Source organism: Misgurnus anguillicaudatus, chromosome 3, assembly GCF_027580225.2.
Source record: "Misgurnus anguillicaudatus chromosome 3, ASM2758022v2, whole genome shotgun sequence".
Classification (NCBI taxonomy): Eukaryota; Metazoa; Chordata; class Actinopteri; order Cypriniformes; family Cobitidae; genus Misgurnus; species Misgurnus anguillicaudatus.
Genome location: NC_073339.2, coordinates 33,748,586 through 33,769,431, shown reverse-complemented (window position 1 = coordinate 33,769,431; position 20,846 = coordinate 33,748,586). Strand labels below are relative to the sequence as shown.

Sequence of the window (20,846 nt, the reverse complement as noted above, 5' to 3'; positions counted from 1 at the left end):
AAACAAAAAATAAATAAACACACACACACACAAGTCGCACAAATTGATGCCTAAAAACAACTATGAGATATTTTCATACACACACTTACACTTACAGACCGATTATACTCATTTAAAATTTTGCAAGACACTCCCCAAACTGAAAGCGACACTTTTTGTCCACGAGAAGCCTATTGTGTATCAAACAAAAAGATAAATGAACACACACACAGGTCGCACAAATGGATGCCTAAAAACAATTATATTTTCATACACACTTACACTTACAGACCGATTATATTCATTTAAAATTTTACAAGACACTTCACAAACTGTGAAAGCGGCACTTTTTGTCCACGAAAAGCCTATTGTGTATCAAACAAGAAGATAAATGAACACACACACACACACACACACACATGTTGCACAAATGGATGTTTAAAACCAACTATGAGACATTTTCATACACACTTACACTTACAGACCGATTATATTCATTTAAATTTTTGCAAGACACTTCACAAACTGAAAGCGACACTTTGTGTCCACGAGAAGGCTATTGTGTATCACACAAGAAGATAAATGAATACACACACAGGTCGCACAAATGGATGCCTAAAAAACAACTATGAGACATTTTCATACACACTTACACTTACAGACCGATCATATTAATTTATTATATTGTATCAAACAAGAAGATAAATGAACACACACACACACACACACACACACACACACACACACACACACACACACACACACACACACACACACACACACACTTATAAGAAAGGTCAAAGAGTGGACACACATATGGCTGACACACCATTGGATTGCACACATATGTACTTAATTATGGACACAAACACACACTTACACTCCAAGAGGTCAAGTAAGGCCCACTCTCACACTCATTTTATCTCTAAAGCCGACAACCCCTCCCCACACACCCATTATTAATTGTCTTCATTCACGTACTCATACAAATGACCTGATATTTACTTGCATTTGTTTGCCTGAATGTCCCACTCATTGCATATTTGCATATTATACTAGTTATACACATTGTCTTGCACAAGCCGAGCCGTTCGCAGCACATGCGCACTCGGACACACAAACGTGCAGTATCTGTAAATCTAATAACATTACCATATTGGACCCATAACACAATGTGTGGTATCTGTCCAGTTTAGTATCGCAATAGAATGTGCACAATAGATGCTGTGCTAAAATAAATCTCTCTCTCTCTCCATCAGTAAGTCAGAGAGACTCTTCCATTATTCACTGTGTTGTTGGGTAAACAATCTTTGTAAGTCTCCAGCGCTGTGGGTTTGCTATACTTGTACTTGAGCTCATAGGAGGCTTCGGAGGCTTCATTCAACACACATTTACGTGCAAATGTTTGCAGCTTGTGATACACCGGGGGTGTTCCTGAATTAACCCATGCAGGCTCAGTTGAAATCCTAACCCCTAATGCAATCTTAATGCTTTTTCTTAATGCTCAGTATTTGAATTAAAATGTTATTGCTTTTTTATTTCCCTGGTTATGCCTCTAAGTCACTGGACGGTTTACAGGTACTTTTCCTGCTTCCAAAGGCAAGCTGATGAGTAATACAACATGCAATTTCATACTTCTGATGAAAAAGGTGGACATTAGCTTTAACAGACTCTGGCCAGTGTGTAAGTGTGTGTCAGACTGGCTCTCCTGTTGTGAAGCACAATAGTGGCTCATTAGTGAAGAGAGAGTTCATAGATCCAACAGCTACACCATAATCAGCACTTCACAGCTCGTTCACACACACACCCGCGCGCACACACACGCACACACATAACTGACCAATAATTCAAACCTCATTGACCAGTGCTGAAATAAATAGACCCACTCAAAAGCACATTCATTTCGTGACAATAACACGCATATTCATCCACAAAGACAAAAAAAACGTAACAATCTGTGAGTACATTCAGTAGTATATTTTTAATGAAACCTCAATATAAACGTAAAGTTTTACAATTTTTAAACTAGAGCAAATCTGACTTTTAAAATGTTTTTTGAAAGTTGCATTATGCTTACATTGAAGCACAGAAGATACTTATTGAAAAAATCTTAAATAGATTAAGTTGACCACGTGTTGCCATTAAAACAAAATACCATTATTAAGAAATTCCAAAAATCACTTAAAAGTGACATTTTACTAGTAGTCCCATACTTTTCTCTGTATCTCATTCTTAACCATCCCTACAGACACACTACACTGTAAAAAATACTTTGCTGCCTTAAAATATTTTGTTGAATCAACTCATATTTACAAATCATTTCAACTTACTATTATTTATCTTGACTAGAGATGAGTTGTTATAACTACAGGTGAGTTGTTATAACTTATAAAATTAAGTTGACTTTTCTCAACTATATTTTATAAGTTGTGACAACTCATCTCTGTTGACATGACTTGTTAATCTGAGTTAATTTAACAAAAAAATTTAAGGCAGCAAAGTATTTTTTACAGTGTAGAAACACATACTGCACCCTCTGCACAGCAAAACATACCCACACAGACCAAGGTAATGACAATTTGGCTAATTTATAGACATTGTGCAAAACACTTCAAATATCTTTACAACCGTGGTTCATTAAACTTTGTGAAAAATTTCCAAAAGATTTAGCTCTGATACCTAATACATGTGGGGTCTGTATGTGCGATGCAAAATGTGTGTGTGTGTTTGTCCCATGTCCCCACCCAGTTTTAGGTCTTCCATACCCCTCCTTCTGTTGTGCCCTCTTCCACCCTTTTCTCTCTCTCCTCCCCTTTCTCTTGTCTGTATAAAAAGGGGGTAAAGCTACATTGTCCTGACTGGACATTCATACCCATCAGGTCTTCTGTCTATCTATTCTAATGAGGAGAGAGAAGACAGAGTGAACACAGCGACTTGGAAACTTTGGATAAAGTTATACAGAGAGAGAGAGAAATTGTATATTGTAGGGGCTCATCCATTTAAAAAACTGAGACCAGAAGTCAAATAAGAGGACTTCTACTATCAGTATATCAACATATATACAGAGTTCCTTGGAGGTAACGGAGGACGCAGCATCACCATGAGATTCTTTCATCCTATGTATCTCCTGTTGTTGCTTCTGGCAGCCCTGCTCATCACCAGCGCCGAGAGACCAGGTAGGCCTAAAAAAGGTAAAAAAAATATTTATTATCTGGGTAAATATTTATTCATTTAGCACACATTTTTTTTAAAGGAAGCATTTAACATTATCCTTTAGGATACGAATAAAAGATGGGCTATATGCAGAAGTTTGCGATGGGTTTGCTTTTGGATGTTTTAAGCTTTATTTCGTAACCAGAGACTATGATTTTGTAAAGGAAAATAAGAGTGTTAGTTACTTTGTCTGTTGAAACCAACTCTTAGGCGAATAACCGTGGTTTTAATTTAGTAGGCTAATAACATTAGTTTTTGCGCAGCATCTCACTTTTGCGCATTAAACATTTTATGTCATTTATTTAGCTGTTCCACTTTGCAAGAACCCCTACATCAATTAACCATGGTTTTATTAAAATAACATTTATAATCATGTTAAATTCTTATTACCATTTGTATTAGGCTACCACCGTTTTAGTATACGACAAAAATATGATAGCCTAATGCATTTTTTTGTGGTTATAGGTTTTGCTAAAAAAAATACTATCATTAAAATATAGTAAAACCATTTAAAAAATTGTAGGTAGTAGATTTTTTAAATTAGTAGATCAGAGTCTTTACAATAAAACGACATTTTTGCGCAATAAAGAGCCTATGGTGCCAATTTTAGCTTGTGAAAATCAAACGGTTTTTACTGTAAAATCAATGATGTTTTGGTTGATTTATTACTATAGTTTTACTATACAAATATTATTAACTATTTGGTTCTTGTAGAGAGCTGCTTATATGATTTGCGTTGTATGGTTTAATGGGTGAAGTTCTCATGCAGGTGGTTACCGAAAGGTCGTAAGTTTGAACCTCAGAAGGACTGATCAATGAATTATAATATAATTTGTCGTATCAAACTGCTTAAGAATGACTGTCTCCGTGTTCATACACATGAAAATTAACCGTGGTTTTATTAAAGTTAAAGTGTAGTATTCGGTTTTTTGTCTATTTACCATTTATTACCTTAGTTTTACTTACAATTATCGTGGTTAAAATATGGTTCATATTAAGCTATGGCTACTGTATAAAACCATTATTAATTTTCGTAAAGGGAGCTGTGAGACGGGTGAATGTCAGCTAAATAACTCATTAGTATAAGATTTGCGTGGCAGGGCTCGTCAGTGGTCAGTCATGGCTAATTTAGGGTCAGTGCCTTGAGTGGTTTTAAGTAGCACTTGACGCCCCTGCCTGCACATACTCCAGAGACGGGTCCTTGACCCTTGCACGATAAATCTCATTTTGTATTTTTTATTTATTTAAAAACTATAAATTGTGCTGTATTTTATAACTGAATTTATAATTGTTTCTGTAAATAAACGGCTGCAAAGGTCATGGTTTAGAATCCCAGGGAACGCACTGATAGCCTACTAATATACAAACGCGCTGTAAGTTGCTTTAGATAAAAGCGTCTGCAGAAATGTCTTTTTGATTTGTACTGTATAATGGAAGTTTATTGTGAGTTACTGTAACTTGAACGAGCTACTACGTGTATAAACTCAAATCTCCCGCTGCTGTGGCGGCTATGCGCAATTAATCTGGTGCCCGTGGGCGATCAAGCACCGGCATTCATTGTTAGTCATGATGTTGCGCACAATAGGTATAATACATTAGCATAGGGTTACCGCGGTGAAAGAGAGAAAGAGAGGGAGGTGCGGAGTTCGCATAGCTTTAGTCAAAGGCGCACGTTTGTGAAGCGCATCTCCTCCCGTGGGTCTCGCGCCATTGTCCTCTCTCCTCTGGGTGAGGATCTAATAGCTGCTTATGGAGGGAAGTCGCATGACGGTTATCAGTAGACCCTCTGATTGTTATATTGCCCTCCAGATTGTTTGTTACCTACTGGGGAGACCATTCATTTTGATTTTATTTCAGGTAACACCCCAAACAGGAGTGTAGATCCTGGGTGGGTGCTGGGTGCTTCCCCCAACATTGATTGTCAATATTATAATCAATATTGTAAATGTCTTGTCCCCCCACACTTTTAAATATAAAGGAGATACAAAGGGTTCTTCACAGCAATGTCCATATAACTATTTTCGGTCTCCCAATAAATTATTCAAATAAAGGTTCTTATAAGAACAATTCCTTTTATATACTTTATCAAAGAAAGTTCTTAATACAGCCAAAATGCTTCTTATAATCTATGGGATTGCGTAGCACATTTATTTATTTTTAAGTTGCACAAAAGGTTATTTAAAGTGGAAAAATGTTTAAAAAGTTAAGAACAAATTTGTTCTTTTAAGAACATTTAAGCGAACGTTTCATAAGTGCACCAAAAATGTTTTTTCTATAGGAGTGCCGCAAGGAACCCTTGTAGTACCTTTGTTGTTTGGGAGAAATTATTAATAGTTTACAGGAAAACGCTAAGAATTTAGGTTTACGATTGCCCTGATTTTTACTGACAAGTGTTTTATTTGCCTCCCTTTTCAGATTTTCTAAATCTCAGGCGGAAATATCGGAGACACAACTGCATGAAAAAGCGCTGTCTACCTCTTCACTCAAGAGTACCTTTCCCTTGAGGTGAGTCCCATACACAATTTCATTTTATTGCGCTGTGGAATGAGTAAATATTGAATAAGAGACATCAAAGCATAACACATTGTTCAAAGAAGCACCGTCGCCAAATTTTGACATTGCGTGCAACTATTTGGCGACGAATAATCGCAAAATACCTTAAATAACTTCCGTGACTCCTCAACAACACTCATTGCAAGTCATTTAAGATGGTGTTGGCCTCTTCATTGTGATCCGTCAGAGAAGAAACAGCCACATTAATTAACAAACCGCCTGTCAGATCTCCAGCGGCCTAAAGCCGCAGTGGAACAAACAGAGAGCGAGTTAGAGAGGAAAAGACTTTGGGTAAATACTCCAGACTAAATGAGCTTGGAAATTATTGGATCTTTATAGCTGTGAGACTTTCTCTTGGACTGGGAGTAAACACAAACACTCCACACCCACACACATACACAAAAGATTGCAAACCTATACAGCCTGAGCAGAGAGACACACATACAGACGAGGAAAGCCCTACCCCCATAAATACAACCCATTTTAACTATCTGCCACACACACAGTAAAGCTTGGGTGGGACTCGACACTCAAAAACACCTGGCGACCTTTAGTGAGCAATGTATATGCAGTCGAAGTGTTCCGAATGTGGGAAAATACAAAATAATGGAAGGAGTACGACAGGTGCTAAATCGAATTACTCACACATAGCACACAAGGTAGCCTATATAAGGTGTGTCATAAGGCAGCACATGTGAGTTTATTGTGTGTCTGTGTACTGGTTTGGCAAATTTGTGGTCTTATTTGAAATGCTTATATCACACAAATCATGTTGTTTTATTTAAAATCTAAAAATTAAAATGTATAATAATAATTTGGTAAGTCTATATGAGGGTCAGGTTTAGTAAATGTCTTTGCAATGAGACGTCCTCAATAATATAGCTTCTTAGTTTTGTGTGCGTGCTGCTGAAAAAGGATACCAACACAAGTAATAAAGTGCCAGCTGGGCCTAAACACATTCACACATAGGCTACAAAAGCTGTCACTAGGATGATTCCCTTTTAAAAAGTGCACCTTAAAGAGTGCAGATAGCTCAGAAATATAGTGGTACCTTAAATTTAGGTACATATTTGAACCTAAATTGCGCATATTAGGACCATATTAGTACCGTATTTGCTTTTAGCATTCTTCTAAAGGTGTACAAACAGATATAACTCATGAACAGATCGTTCATCAACAAAGCTTTTAATTGATTCATTTCTAGAAAACCGTGTATTTCATACTCTATAGAATGACAGGGTAAGGGGCTTCAGAGTTTGTTCTGGTTGGGTGTCAATGGTGAAATGTGTGTGTGATGTGACACTGTATCTGCGGGGACACACATACAATGTGACAGCCTACCGGAGCCGCCTACTGTTTTCAGACTGTCCACAGAGGTTGCCACCTTTAACCTTTACTCTATGACCCCCACACAATGAGCCAGAGCAAGTCTAGAGTTAACAAAACACACAAACAGACACACACAGGGATATATATATATATAGAACAGAATGCAATATATAATGCAATAACAGTGAATTTATACTCTTTATGCTTTCTTCTACAGTTGAACATGAGGTCAAGCTGGAGAGAAACCTCAACATGGCCATGTTGGATCATCTATAGGATGCTTTGGAGATCGAGAGCCAAACAGTTGGATTACCAAAAGCTGATATGAGTATTAAATTAAAACTCACTAAGGACTGATATATGCCTTACTCCAGCAAACAATGAATGCTGGTGTACAAGCCATACATGGGGACATCCCATCCAACCAAAGATGCCAAATACTCATCGCTCCATCAGTTTGAGTTTTTCAAATCATTGTAAATAGTATGGACTGAATGAAATGTGTTTATATGTAAGTTATGCACTTCAAATGTTTTATTATTAACCTGCTTTAATAAAAAGTGTATCGTCTTTACAGCCAGACTCAGTGCGTGTTTTAACCTAACCGTTCTTTAACTGGTAGAACGTGTTTAATTCGATTCCCAAGTTCCAGTTGGATTCCCAAGTAATGCAGATGCTGATAACATGTATAGTTTACAATGTAGTTTAAATGTATAGTTTACAATTTAGTTTACATAGTCAATTTAGACAAAATTATCTGTCAATAAAACAAAAAAGAGGAATTATTTAATATTAGCTTAACTGAATGAAAATGTGTTAAGCTGTGACGTATCTTTATGTTATTAAGAGTGATCAGAAAATTGTCAGATGATTTTTTTTAAGATTAAATACTGGATGTTTCTTTAAAAGAGATTTATTTTGGTATACTTGGTAACAAATTCCCGCATTCCATTCCAACAAATAGGTGAATTACATTGAGGCAGGACATTTCATATGTGGGTATAGGGTATCATAGATGCATTTAATCATCAAAATGAGCAGATTTAAAACCCAATCCCTATTAATAGCACACTTACAATACAATATTTTATCAGAAAAAAGTTTGAATCATTTTATTCACATTAATTTACATAAAAAGTCAGCAGTCCGAAACATTAGAACTAAAAGGTCAGTATGTAACTTTTTGAGAATCACTCCGATATATAAACAAATCCCTGAATAATCTTTATACACAATAGCAGCACTGATCCACAAAGCTAAGACACAAGTTATTTGACAAATCAAGCACAAAATATTCCCATCTACTGTAGTACCCACTTTTTCCCTTTCTCACACAGACAGGAGTGAGTTAAGATAATGTTCATGATATTAAGATTTACTTTACACACACACAAAGCGTTTGGTAGGACAACAGGATCCTGCGATCCCAAGACCTCATAATGAGCATCCTTAGTGAGAGGTTTTTGCCTTCCTAATTGCATCCATTGTATAGTCCGACTTGTTGTCATGGAAACACGAGAGCATCATTAGAGAGGTTACCAGGGTTCGCTACCCACCAAAAGTCTTCTGATCAGTCAGCCACGGCGGCCGATGCCAGTCAAGATAAACGTGTGCTCGCACGCAACCCGTCATCTCCGCAATCCTGAGTCACTCTCTCCGTTTGCATGTGTCACTGTCTGATCTGCTGAGCGCTTAGGGTCAGGATTCGCTTGTTCAGAAGAGTATTGTGGTGTTTGAGATAATCAATCAGGTCTGCCTGCTTTTCGACCACTTCCTCCAGACTGGAGCCGTCCCTTAGAAATGAAACACAGACGACACGCGCACCTGTTTTAAGTGTTTGGTGCACACAGGCTTGACATGCAACCATGTGTGGCTATATAAACACCCGTCCTGTAGTTCTCAAACTGTGGTCCACAAAGATTTCAATTGATTGGTTGTGCAGCACTTTCCCAAGCTGTCACTGGGGCAGAACCCTTTAAAAATGTCGTAATATGTAACTTTAAGGTACGGATATGTATACTTTTCGTACCAATTACTAATATGCACCATTGAGGTAGTAATATGAACTATTGAGATGCAAAGCTGTACTTTTTGAAAGGGGCAAAGGTGTACCTTTTGAAAGGGTATCGTCTCAGTGACAGGATGGGGCAATTTTTTTACGCATACAAATGTACACCTTTAATGCACTGTAAGTTGCTTTGAATAAAAGTGTTACCTGAAACCCGTCTCTGTATGCTCATCACTGGAGCAGCCAAAAGATCGCTCCTCTTCATTCACATCAGGACGTGGCTTTTTGCTGTTAAATCTCACCACATGTACTGAAACACACAGAGGACGAAGTGAACAAATGTTTAGTTTTCCGCATCATTCCGCAAACATCTTACATTCTGCCTGAATATACCTTTTAGTTCCTCATAGCATTAAAAAATGATTGCTGGGATAACACAGATCAAGATCTCAAACTTAAGCGGCTTGAGCGCCTGCTCAACTGGTATGTTCTGCTTATGCTTAAAAAAAAATTCTTAGGTCAATATTTTAGTTAAGGTTTTCAATGAAATTGTTGACATATGCACAACAGAAGCATTTTTAATGGCTGTCTTTCACTTTTTGGTTTCTCATAGCGAGATAGGAAATGGTACTAAACTGACCAAAAACCAGCGGCGGCCGGTGACTTCTTTTTCGAGGGCACTCGATGCGAAGTTTGTCACAACATGTATGTAGCCCATCATGTGTGTGGTTTGTAATTTCAAAATATGTGTTCTGCGCGTCAAGTGATCCTACGTGCATCACATGTTTTATCAAAATAAGTGCCTGATGCAGATGCGTCTAAAGGGTTTATGATAATAATCAGAGTTTACTGTTAAGGGAGTGTCTTGCGTGTATATTGTGAATGTGAGCGTCTCTTTTATCATAAACGGTTTTGACGCGTGTGCAGCAGGCACTTATTTTGACAAAACACGTGATGCACATGGTTCACATGACGCAACAAACACATATTTTGAAAACAAGAGCAACACACGACACTCCAAACACATATTTTGAATTTGCGCCCCTCAATTGAGCAGTCACGAGCCGCCACTGCCAAAAACACTTGTAATTCTTTATAATATATAATTTATAATGTATATTCTTTGAGGATGATTCTCCTAAAAATATGCAGAGTTGCAGGGTTAAAAAATATTGTTTAAAATGATATGGCCAGAAATGTTAATAGCTGTGTATGTGTGAGTCTGATGGTGAAAGACTCGTAACATGAGCTAGGTGTGTGAAGACACGCATTCAGTGCGAGCAGAAATCACATTCAGTGCAATTTTTTTTTCACCGCAAGGTGGGCAAGGAGACGCGTGGCTGGCACGTGTTGTGTGTTTTGTAGGTGTGAGAACGCATGACAACTGTGCGATTTCACGCTTGCCGTATTTCCTTTCTCACACCCTTAATGTCTCTCAATCATTGTGACTTCCATCTTTCTCTACTACAACAGAATAGCAAGTCAAACAAAACCAGTAAGAAAGTACAAATAGAATCTTAACTTGAGAATTTACAAAAACTAAACTAAAAGGATGGCAGTTTGAAGGAGGAATTGGAGCTGATATGCATTTAACAACAGAACAACAAAAGGATTCTTTGCAAAATCCCCTTAAAGGAAGAGTTCACCAAAATATATAAATTCTCTCAACCTACGCCATCACAAATGTATAAGACTTCCACAAACAAATCATTTTATATTAAAATGTCATCATTTTCTTTTCGTATATCATACTCAACATAACAATGCCTCAAAATGCACATATCCATAATTGAAGTGAACCAAATGACTCCAATAGGTTAATATACATCTTCTGAAGCTAAACAATATGTGGGTTCATGGAGCTTATTTAGCAAACAATATGTCATGTATTATGCAAACAAGCAGATGCAGATCTGAGTTCTAACTTGAAACATGGTGGCATGTCGATAACTTTTAAAGAATTTGATTGGTTCTTGTTTGGCTCGTAACTAAACACGCATTTGTCAACTAATAACTAGACGTGCGAGAACCAACAATATTTGACATTATCGACAAGCCGCCATCTTTGAAATTAATAAGTCGACCCTAGCAGTGGGTTTATAGTTCGAAAAAGCTACAAATAGCTCCTAGTTGTCACTGCATTTTAAGCTGGGATAGAAATAAGTATTTTAAAGAGCACCTATTTCAATGCTAAAAACATCGTTATTTTGTGTATTCTGTATAATACAATGCGTTTGTGTTGTTTATGGTTAAAAAAACACATTATTTTCCACATACCGTACATTTTTGTCTTCCTGAAACGCATGGATTTTGTACAAAACTGTACCCGATTTTGCCTCTGACGTCAGCCGGAAATGTGATGCTCCTTACCATGTTTGAAAGATTTGCGCACAATGCAAAGCTAACAGGAGTTTACTTACAGGCTGTGAGCACGAAGCGGCAGGAATTATGATTGTGTCGGGAGTAATGCCACTAAATTACGGTCTTGTCTACATCACCAATCCCAGGAAGTAAACTGTTGCCTACAATCCGTGTGTTTGTTGTAGTCTAAGAAAAAAGATTTACTTTGGAGATGATAATTTGTGTCGTCATTTACTCTGGGGTTTGTACCTTTTGCATATCGTTAACATGTACTAATACACACCTACACACCAAAGGAAAGGTAAAATCGTGAATCGGACCATTGGTGCTCTTTAACATGGAACGTAATGGGGCGGTTTCCCAGATATGGCTTATCCTAGTCCCATACTAAAACGCATGTTTGAGCTGCCTTATACTGACATATCCTAAAGGAAAACATAACCATTTTTTAATATTTTACTATGTTCTTACCACAACTTAGATAAATTAATATATACCTGTCTTTTATCAATGCGTGCACTTTTAATCTTTGTACAGCGCTTCTTGAATGTGTTAGCATTTAGCCTAGCCCCATTCATTCCTATGGTCCAAACTAAAGTTTTATTTTGTGCCACCATACTTACTCGTGTAACTACTCATCTAATAGTCTTTAAATAGGGAAACATGGAAGTGTTTGGTAGGTTCAAAATTCATTCCGGTTTGGATCCTAAGGAATGAATGGGGCTAGGCTAAATGCTAACACATTCACGAGGCGCTGTACAAAGATTAAGTGCACGCATTAAAAAAGATAAGTATGTATTAATTCATCTAAGTTGAGGTAAGAACACAGATAAATACCGAAAAATGGTGGTGTTTTCCTTTAACATATATCAGTGGCATCATTTTATCTCAAGATGCACACCAGTATTGTTTTTTGTAAGGTATTTTTGTAAAAACGACTTAAATAATGTACTATTATAACTAAGGCCTAGTCCTGTATTAATCGGGAAACTGCCGTATGCCCTTCATATAGGTTGCCGTATGCTAATATAGGTTGTGATCAAACACAAATAAGCATAAGTCAAGGCTGAATAAGTCACGGCTGAAGAGCACTTTGTGACCCCTTCATCCGTGACGTATTCACAATACAGCACTAGCCTCGAGTACCATATTGCTTTTCTAAATCGGTAACTATACATTTAAAATATTAAAGCAAATATGCATCGAAGCAACTTTCATGTAGTAAAACCAAGCACTGCTTGTGCCTGACCGGCTGTGAACAGAAACACAATGTTTCACATACGTTTACGCTGCAAAGGTCGCTGTGCAGTGATAGACACAGAATCGTTGGGTGAAGTGATCGTAGCTGTGTTTGTTATATAATAAATAAACCACAGCTACTAACCAATCAGAATCAAGGACTGGAACTATCCAGTCTAATCTCTAAAACGCTCTACGTATCAAATGCATCTCAAGGTGTCTGAATACATTCTAATTACACCATAACGACCTAAACCAGCAACGCATATACAAAATCCTCAGTGTCATTCCTGACCCACACCTCAATCCCAACCCATCACAAACACACCAATCAGATAAAACCCCTCTTTATTCAATCACCTGCAGGAAATGGGGGCCAACAGGCCATTGAATTGGGCAGGAAGGGACTCCTCTCTTTAAAGATAACGGACACCTTTTCTTTCGCTCTGAAGTGCCATAAACACCAACTACATTAGCGATTGAAACAGTAAATGAAGACTAAAACATAATACTGTGTTGCGTATACCTGTGTGAGTTTAGGTATGTAATGTCGGAAGGTCATTAAGGGTAATTTGTCAGTTCTGTCACCACACATCAAGAATAATCCTGAAGGAATGTTTTTAAAGAGACAAAGTGATAGGTATTCTGATATACGTGTCACATTCCTCATATCTCTGTTAAACAGTAGTGCTTCCCTCCACAAAATACAACGTAAAAATAAACACCATTACAATAAACCATACACATACACACACAACGCGTTGCATTAGCAGTACAAAGGCCATGGGTTCGATTCACACATACTGATAAAATGCACAGCTTGAATGCATAAATGCATAAAAGCAACCACCAAATGCATACATGTAAATGTAGCAGGAACCTCAACAATTTCTCACTATGATAGTTTATTTACATTTAAAGCTAAATATGATCCAACCGATTTATGGGCCTTTCCCATTAAAAACCACTTCAAATATGACTTGTGCCTAAATTGACCAAACTTTGGCCATTACTGTACACAGAATTCATAACATGTCGATAAATAATAATTAAATACAAACACGTCCCATTAAATGGCATTTTTAATAATAGCTGACGTAGCTTCTATTAAAAAGTATAATTTATTTCCAAATCTTCCAAGTACACATCACTGTCACCCATCAATTCCTTCACCTCATCCTCTATCATCATCCTCTCATCAGAGTTCATTCTGAGGCTGCGCAGTTGGACGCGACGGGGGCCGAGCGCATCTTCTACGTGCATTGCGGTAAAACAATGCAAGTCCCGATTCATCTCCCTCCCTCCTTCGTCCCCTTTGAAGGGCCCTAAACTTCCTTTGAAGTGCGGAGGTGGCATACGACCCATACAGAACTCTGCATTCATGTTCAAATGAAGAGAGAGAGGCAGAGATACAACATCACAGAAGAGACTTCAAAGACCCTAAAGCATGACTCTGACCTAACTGCACCTTTCTTCAGGAAGAGGGACAGATAGATGGATATATGGATAGGGGAGATCAACGGCGAGTAAATGGACAGAGATCACCCATTAGCGCATTGAACGTGGATTTGGAGATGCACGGCGCCTACAAACGGTTCGTTGAGGAAATGTGTGCTTACTGGATGCACAAAGATACATACTGTATATACCTAAATACTTAACAGTATATAGATTTGAAGATAACACTTATCCCCCTTAAAGGGTGTGTGGGGGGTAACTAATATGCATACTTCATATAGAGTGATATATGAGACTTTGTGATATCTCCTGATAGGGCTCATTGAGAATGAAGTGACCTAATGAGGGTGTGTCCCTATAGATAACATGTGGTCAAGCTTCACTTCACTAATCATCTGTGGAATCCAGGCACTGATACGAGAATGCGTGTAAGAGTGTGTGCGCGTCAACAGTAAGACAATGCCATGGTGTATTAGGGTGGGGTGGCTTCAGGTTGCCTTTGGCAAAGATGAGCCCTGGAACCATAATAAGACTCTTCCCCCACATTCTGTATCTCTCTTTGGCATTATCTTAAATTTTCTTTCTCCTCCGTCTCCGCTGGATATCGCATTATGGCGAGTAAGAAAAAAAAGTAATGCAAAACACAGACAGATGAAGTAAGAATCCGATCTGAGTGGAACACCAGCTGCTTATTGTGTTTCTAAAGGGGGTTAAGACAGGAGTTTGGGCATTGTAATGCATGCTTGTTAGCTTCTGGGGGAGGTGTGTGTGTGTGTACAGACCTTTGTGAAAAATGCAAAAGTAGCCTTCAGGAACATATTAAAAGAATTACTCTACATCTTTTGAGATGTATGGGTTGTTCATGTATGAAGGAGAAAAAAGCGCGTATTTGTATTTTGCATTCCTCATAATTTAATAACTTTGTCACAAATAATTTTCTTTATTATAAGTTTCTTTATTAAAGGGGCACTCTGATTTTTGAGTTAAACATTTGATTTTTACCGTTTTGGAATCCATTTAGCCGATCTCCGGGTCCGGCGGTACCCCTTTTAACATAGCTTAGCATAATCCATTGAATCTGATTAGACCATTAGCATTGCGCTTAAAAATAACCAACGAGTTTCGATATTTTTCCTATTTAAAACTTGACTCTTCTGTAGTTACATTGTGTACTATGACTGACGGAAAATTAAAAGTTGCGATTTTCTAGGCAGATATAGCTAGGAGCTACTGTATATTCTAATTCTGGCGTATTAATCAAGGACCTTCCTGCTGTAACATGGCTGTATGAGGCGTAATGATATTACGCAGTGCCTGAAAATAGTCCCCTGCTATTGAAAGATACTAAGAGGACTATTTTTTAGCTGCTGCGTAATATCATTGTGCCTCATACAGCCATGTTACAGCCGGAAAGTCTGTTATTATTACGCCAGAATGGGAATATAGCTCCTAGCCATATCTGCCTAGAAAATTGCAACTTTTAATTTGATTTTAACTTTTAAAATCAAACGATCCTGGATCCCTGTGTATTTTCCGTCATTTGAAAGGGACTAAAGTCAATGCAACAAATTTTACGTAAAAAATTTGCATCTTGAATATTTTGTTGCTTTACATTACATGACCCTGCCTGTAAAATCAAGTTTAAAATCTAAATAATGAGATTTGAACTATCAAGATTTGGTTAATTTCGCTTTAATTTTAATCTTTGACATGGTCTTACTCAGTCAATATTAAAGATATCAAGGTTATATTTTCACAGAACGTTCTTTATATTATGTAGGAAGATTTTATGTACAAAACAGCAAAACGACAAAAAATGACTTTAGCTGGGTTTTCACAGGCTATTCATATATTGTTTTTAACTTTTAAATCATAAAATTGTGTTTTACAAGTCACATCAACATGTAATCAAATTTGAAATAAAGCATATTTGGCGTGCTGTCCGAGGGGTTGGCTCAGAGCTCGAAATATTAGCCCAAACCCAGAGCACTCCCCCTCTCTGGGATAGATATATATATATATATATATATATATATATATATATATATATATATATATATATATATATATATATATATATATATATATATATATATATATATATATATATATATATATATATATATATATATATATATATATATATATACATACTAGCAGAGAGTGAGGTGATGGGGTGGAGGAGGGATGCTGCAAAAAAATCTGTCACGGGACAGAGGTGATGGACAGCCATAGAGACCTCTTTGCTCTGATAGGTTGGATTACATGACCATGCTCTTCCCGAACTAAATAGACTTTACTTAAAAAAAATCACAGCATTTCTTTGTTTCTTTATTCTTTGTTCGACCATTCCAGCCTCTATGGCTATATTCATGGTGAGAACCAGTTAATCCATACACAAGTTGATCCACACAAGTTAATCCATATACAGGTTAGGAGAGGGGCAATTTCTGGTATCTCCAAATCACCTCATTTGCATGTTTTTGGCCTTTGGGAGGAAACCTAGAGTAAATCCACACTGACAAAGGGAGAATCACAGCATTTCAGTGTGGTTTCTGACTTGTGGGCCTTACTTTATCCTTTACACTTTCTTTAGGAAACTGACACTGTATGTGTGTGTGTGTGTGTGTGTGTGTGTGTGTGTGTGTGTGTGTGTGTGTACCTGCGTATTTAATGAGGCATATAATGGACAGCAGCAGCTCCAGACAGATGATGGTCAGTAGGAGATACACAGAGAGATTCTTCACATGTGCATCTAGCAGTGAGGATGAAGCGATTACAGTCAGCATCGCTGCATTACCTGTGTGTGAGGTCAAAGAAAGCAAAGATTTTAATATCAGCAGCATCAGCCATCAACAATTTCCGCTTGGTTGATTATAAAGTTTTAATGGGATAGTTCACCTTAAAATGAAAATTCTGTCATCATTTACTCATCCTCATGTTGTTTCAAACATGTATGAGTTTTTTTATGCTGTTAAACACGAAAGAAGATATTTTGATAAATGATTGTAAGCAAGCACACATCGACTTCATAGTATTTCATTTTCCTACTATAGCAGTCAATGGGTACTGTGTGCTTACAATCATTTATCAAAATATCTTCTTTTGTGTTCAACAGAATAAACAAACTCATATAGATTTGGAAAAACATGAGGATGAGTAAAGGATGACAGAATTTTTAATTTTGTGTAAACTATCCCTTAAACACCCCCCCCCCCCATTTGCCTGATCATAAAAATCTATCAACAGACGTCTTGAAATACATAATTTAAAACCAATTTTAATTATTATATATTTTACCTTCTCTACCGGCATTAACTAACCTTTTATATGATCATATGACACCCTGCTTTATAGATATCAGTGTTGCCCATTAAAATCTCCATATTTACGTAAGCTCATTGACAACATGTTAAATGCTCTCTCATTTGTAAGCCGTTACGGATAAAAGGGTCTGCTAAATAGTTTCTGTTTAGTTTAGTGGTAGAGCATTGCAAAAGGTCATGAGTTCGAACCCAGAGTACACACATACTGACCAAAACGTGTAATGCACTGTATGTTACTTTGGAGAAAAGTCTGCCAAATGGATAAATGTAATACTGAAATCTATAATTTGGTAAAGATTTAGTTCTAGTCACTTTTTGTTCATTTACTAATAATTGTCCTTGTGCTGCCATCTAGTGATCATTTGTAAAATACTGCACAGGTCATTTGATTAGCTTAAAGGGATAGTTCACCCAAAAATTACAATTCTGTAACAAAAATTATAAATGATGATGATATAATTTTCATTTTTGGGTGAACTATGCCTTTAAAAGCCTTAAGGTTATGAATGCAGATTCCGTTTATAAAGTCTAAACTGTGACTCTTTAGTTGCTGTTCATCAGTATAACAAAAACAAATAGTCAGAAATGGATACATACAAAAACTTTGACAAAGTATTAATATAAAATGAGTAATATATAACAATATGAAGCTCGTGATATATGCAAAATAGTGGTGAGAGCAGACCAAGGATTGGAATCTTAAAGGGATAGCTCACCCAAAAATAAAAATTCTGTCATCATTTACGCACTCTCATGTTGTTACAAACCTGTATACATTTCATTGTTCTGATATTTTGAGAAATGTTTGTAACCAAACCGTTTGTGGACCCCATTTTCTTCCATAGTATTCTTTTTCCTACTATGGAAGTAAATGGGGTCCACGAACGGTTACAAACATTTCTCAAAATATCTTCTCGTGTTCATCAGAACAAAGACATTTATACAGGTTTGTAACAACATGGGGGTAAGCAAATGATGACAGAACTTTCATTTTGGGGTGAACTATCCCTTTAAGATCTTAATTTGGTGTTTGATCCTACAGTTTTTTGTAAACTGTTACTTTTGTCTATAGTTTTGGCGAGTTGTGTTGTCTTATATTAATTTTCTAAATTAAAGGGATAGTTCACCCAAAAATGAAAATTATGTTATAGGAAAAAGAATACTGTGGAAGTGAATGGGGCTCATAAACAAACATTCCCCAAAATATCTTCTTTCATGTTGATCAGACCAAAGAAATTCATACAGGTTTGTAACAACATGAGAGTGATTAAATGACAGAATTTTAATTTTGGAGTTGTGAACTATCCCTTTAATAAAACGGAAACATGTTTTTACCTGCGGAGTAAATGAGCAGGGGAAGGCTTTTCATTCCTCTTGTCATCCTGTAGAAGTTCAGATAACCCCTCCGCCTCACAGCGTTATGATGATGCTGGACAAATCTATCGTATATAAAGACAAACACCCACAATGCGACTTTTCCCAGCACCACCAGACTTTTGGAGTCGATCCCCTGGAGCGCTGCTGTGCATTGAGCCGAATGCTCATCAGATATCCAGCAAAACACAGTGATCACAACACACAAGGCCACATACACCACATGCAGTCCAAAAATAGTGAGGAAACACAAAAAGCCTAATGTGAAAGCAATGCTCATGAAATTTAGTTTCACTGTATCTTCTACATTTTTGATGCCAGCAGATGATGTTTTATTTCTGTGGTTACATCTACATGTAAAGAAAATTTTCTGTGGTTAACACAATGTTCAAATGAAGCTTGCTATGAAATGCTGTCATATTTAACTTCCTGTCTCAGACTCAGAGCATTGTATAGTATCACAGGCACAGCATGCAGATTTTTTTGCAATGCGTACTAAAGGAAGACTTTAATGGTAAAAATTCTATCATTATTTGACACCTGACTTATGTTATTACAAACATGTATGCAAGTAGGGACTGAATCCTTATGCAGCTCTTTTCTATGCATTCAAGACCCTCTCTAACTTCAAAAAGCCTTATGATAGCTTTGTATAAAAACATAATGGTCATGTTTGCTCATATGAATCCCCACAGCAAAGTTCTAAAATCCAATTCATTAAAGTGTAACTCCATGTTTATGGCACTATGTTTCATTGATTTTGATTCATTCAAAGTATGTTTGAGTCATTATGTGTGTTCCCTGAGTATCGAACCCCTAACTTATGCACTGATCTACTAACTAAGTTGAAGGAACACATATTGTTAAATTTTATATTGTTAAAGCTTATACTCATGGGCTACATAACAACTTACATGCAAAAATGAGAGTACACCCACTGCCCAATGAGTGGGTAAAGTTTGAAACTCTCTCCTGATGGCTGATTCAAGTGCATCTTGGGAAAGAACCGGACCGTCGATTAGAGGCTCCTCATCAGTACTTTGTGTAAACTCTACATTTGAGATCTGAAAACACACACACACATTTGCATGCTTTCAATTTGTTACTTTGAAGTCTTGCATTTTAAAGTACCAACATATAAGGCGCATTAGGATAACATAACGACTCTCATTGATGAGTCTTGGGTGATTCAACAACTCAAAAAACTTTGTTAAAGGACTCCCATCACCAGCTGAACGACCTAGAAAATAGCGCAATTTGTAAAACATTAAGTTAAGTGACAAGTGCCTCATTAGAAAGAATAACTAAAGAGGTGCGTTGATATGGAGGTTTACCATAAGTAAACTGTATAACTTCTTACTAACCTAACAGCTTGACATATTAAATATAGTATCATTACAGCTTCGTGCACTGCTTCACATGTAAGGAAAACAGCGAGAAATAAAAGTCTTTATACACACGCCATGAGTCGATGAGCGTCCAGACTCCATCACAACTGCCTCTTCTCATAGACGAAACCGGGCACTTCAGATTTAAGCGAGACTCGCAGACAAAACATTTCTTAATATTTACTTCCGGATTTACCGATCTCAGTGTGACGAAAGCTTGACTCATGAATATTATTAAATACAAATTTGACCCTTCGATGATTGGCTGTCATATGTTGTGGGGTGGCATAATTATTCAAAATCATTGAATATGTAAAGTTTACCGTTCCGTCTTTGCCTTTAAGGTTGTGGCTTATGAATATTAAATACATCACATGACATGATGTAGACAACAGTAGAAATTACTATTTCTTAATAAGCCGTTATTATTAAATAATAGGGAGATGGGATTGATTTATTCCCATTTTCATTTTTTATTTTATTTCATTTTATTTTATCCTATTTGTTATACATTTAGTAAGTGATTATCACAATAAAAGTCCTTGCGTGAGTTTTTACCACTGCTGGGAGACGCTGCTTGTTAATCTTCTGCATCACATGACATTCAGACAGTAGTAG

General features: G+C 37.0%; 2 protein-coding genes across 2 annotated transcripts; one reads left to right on the top strand and one right to left on the bottom strand.

Annotated features, from left to right (window-relative positions):
* The first annotated feature begins 2,944 nt into the window (after window positions 1-2,944).
* On the top strand, window positions 2,945-7,764 carry apela (apelin receptor early endogenous ligand). The gene is made up of 3 exons (XM_055206682.2): window positions 2,945-3,170; window positions 5,608-5,697; window positions 7,292-7,764. The coding sequence occupies exons 1-2, from the start codon at window positions 3,080-3,082 to the stop codon at window positions 5,694-5,696; spliced, it is 180 nt and encodes a 59-aa protein (XP_055062657.1). The 5' UTR covers window positions 2,945-3,079; the 3' UTR covers window position 5,697; window positions 7,292-7,764.
* Window positions 7,765-8,157: 393 nt separating this feature from the next.
* Window positions 8,158-20,458, bottom strand: tmem192 (transmembrane protein 192). The gene is made up of 6 exons (XM_073865056.1): window positions 20,301-20,458; window positions 19,760-19,904; window positions 18,802-19,068; window positions 16,803-16,940; window positions 9,290-9,392; window positions 8,158-8,867 (listed from the first exon to the last, which is right to left on the bottom strand). Exons 1-6 carry the CDS (start codon window positions 20,328-20,330, stop codon window positions 8,744-8,746), a joined length of 807 nt encoding a protein of 268 aa, XP_073721157.1. The 5' UTR covers window positions 20,331-20,458; the 3' UTR covers window positions 8,158-8,743.
* Between the last annotated feature and the right edge of the window lie 388 nt (window positions 20,459-20,846).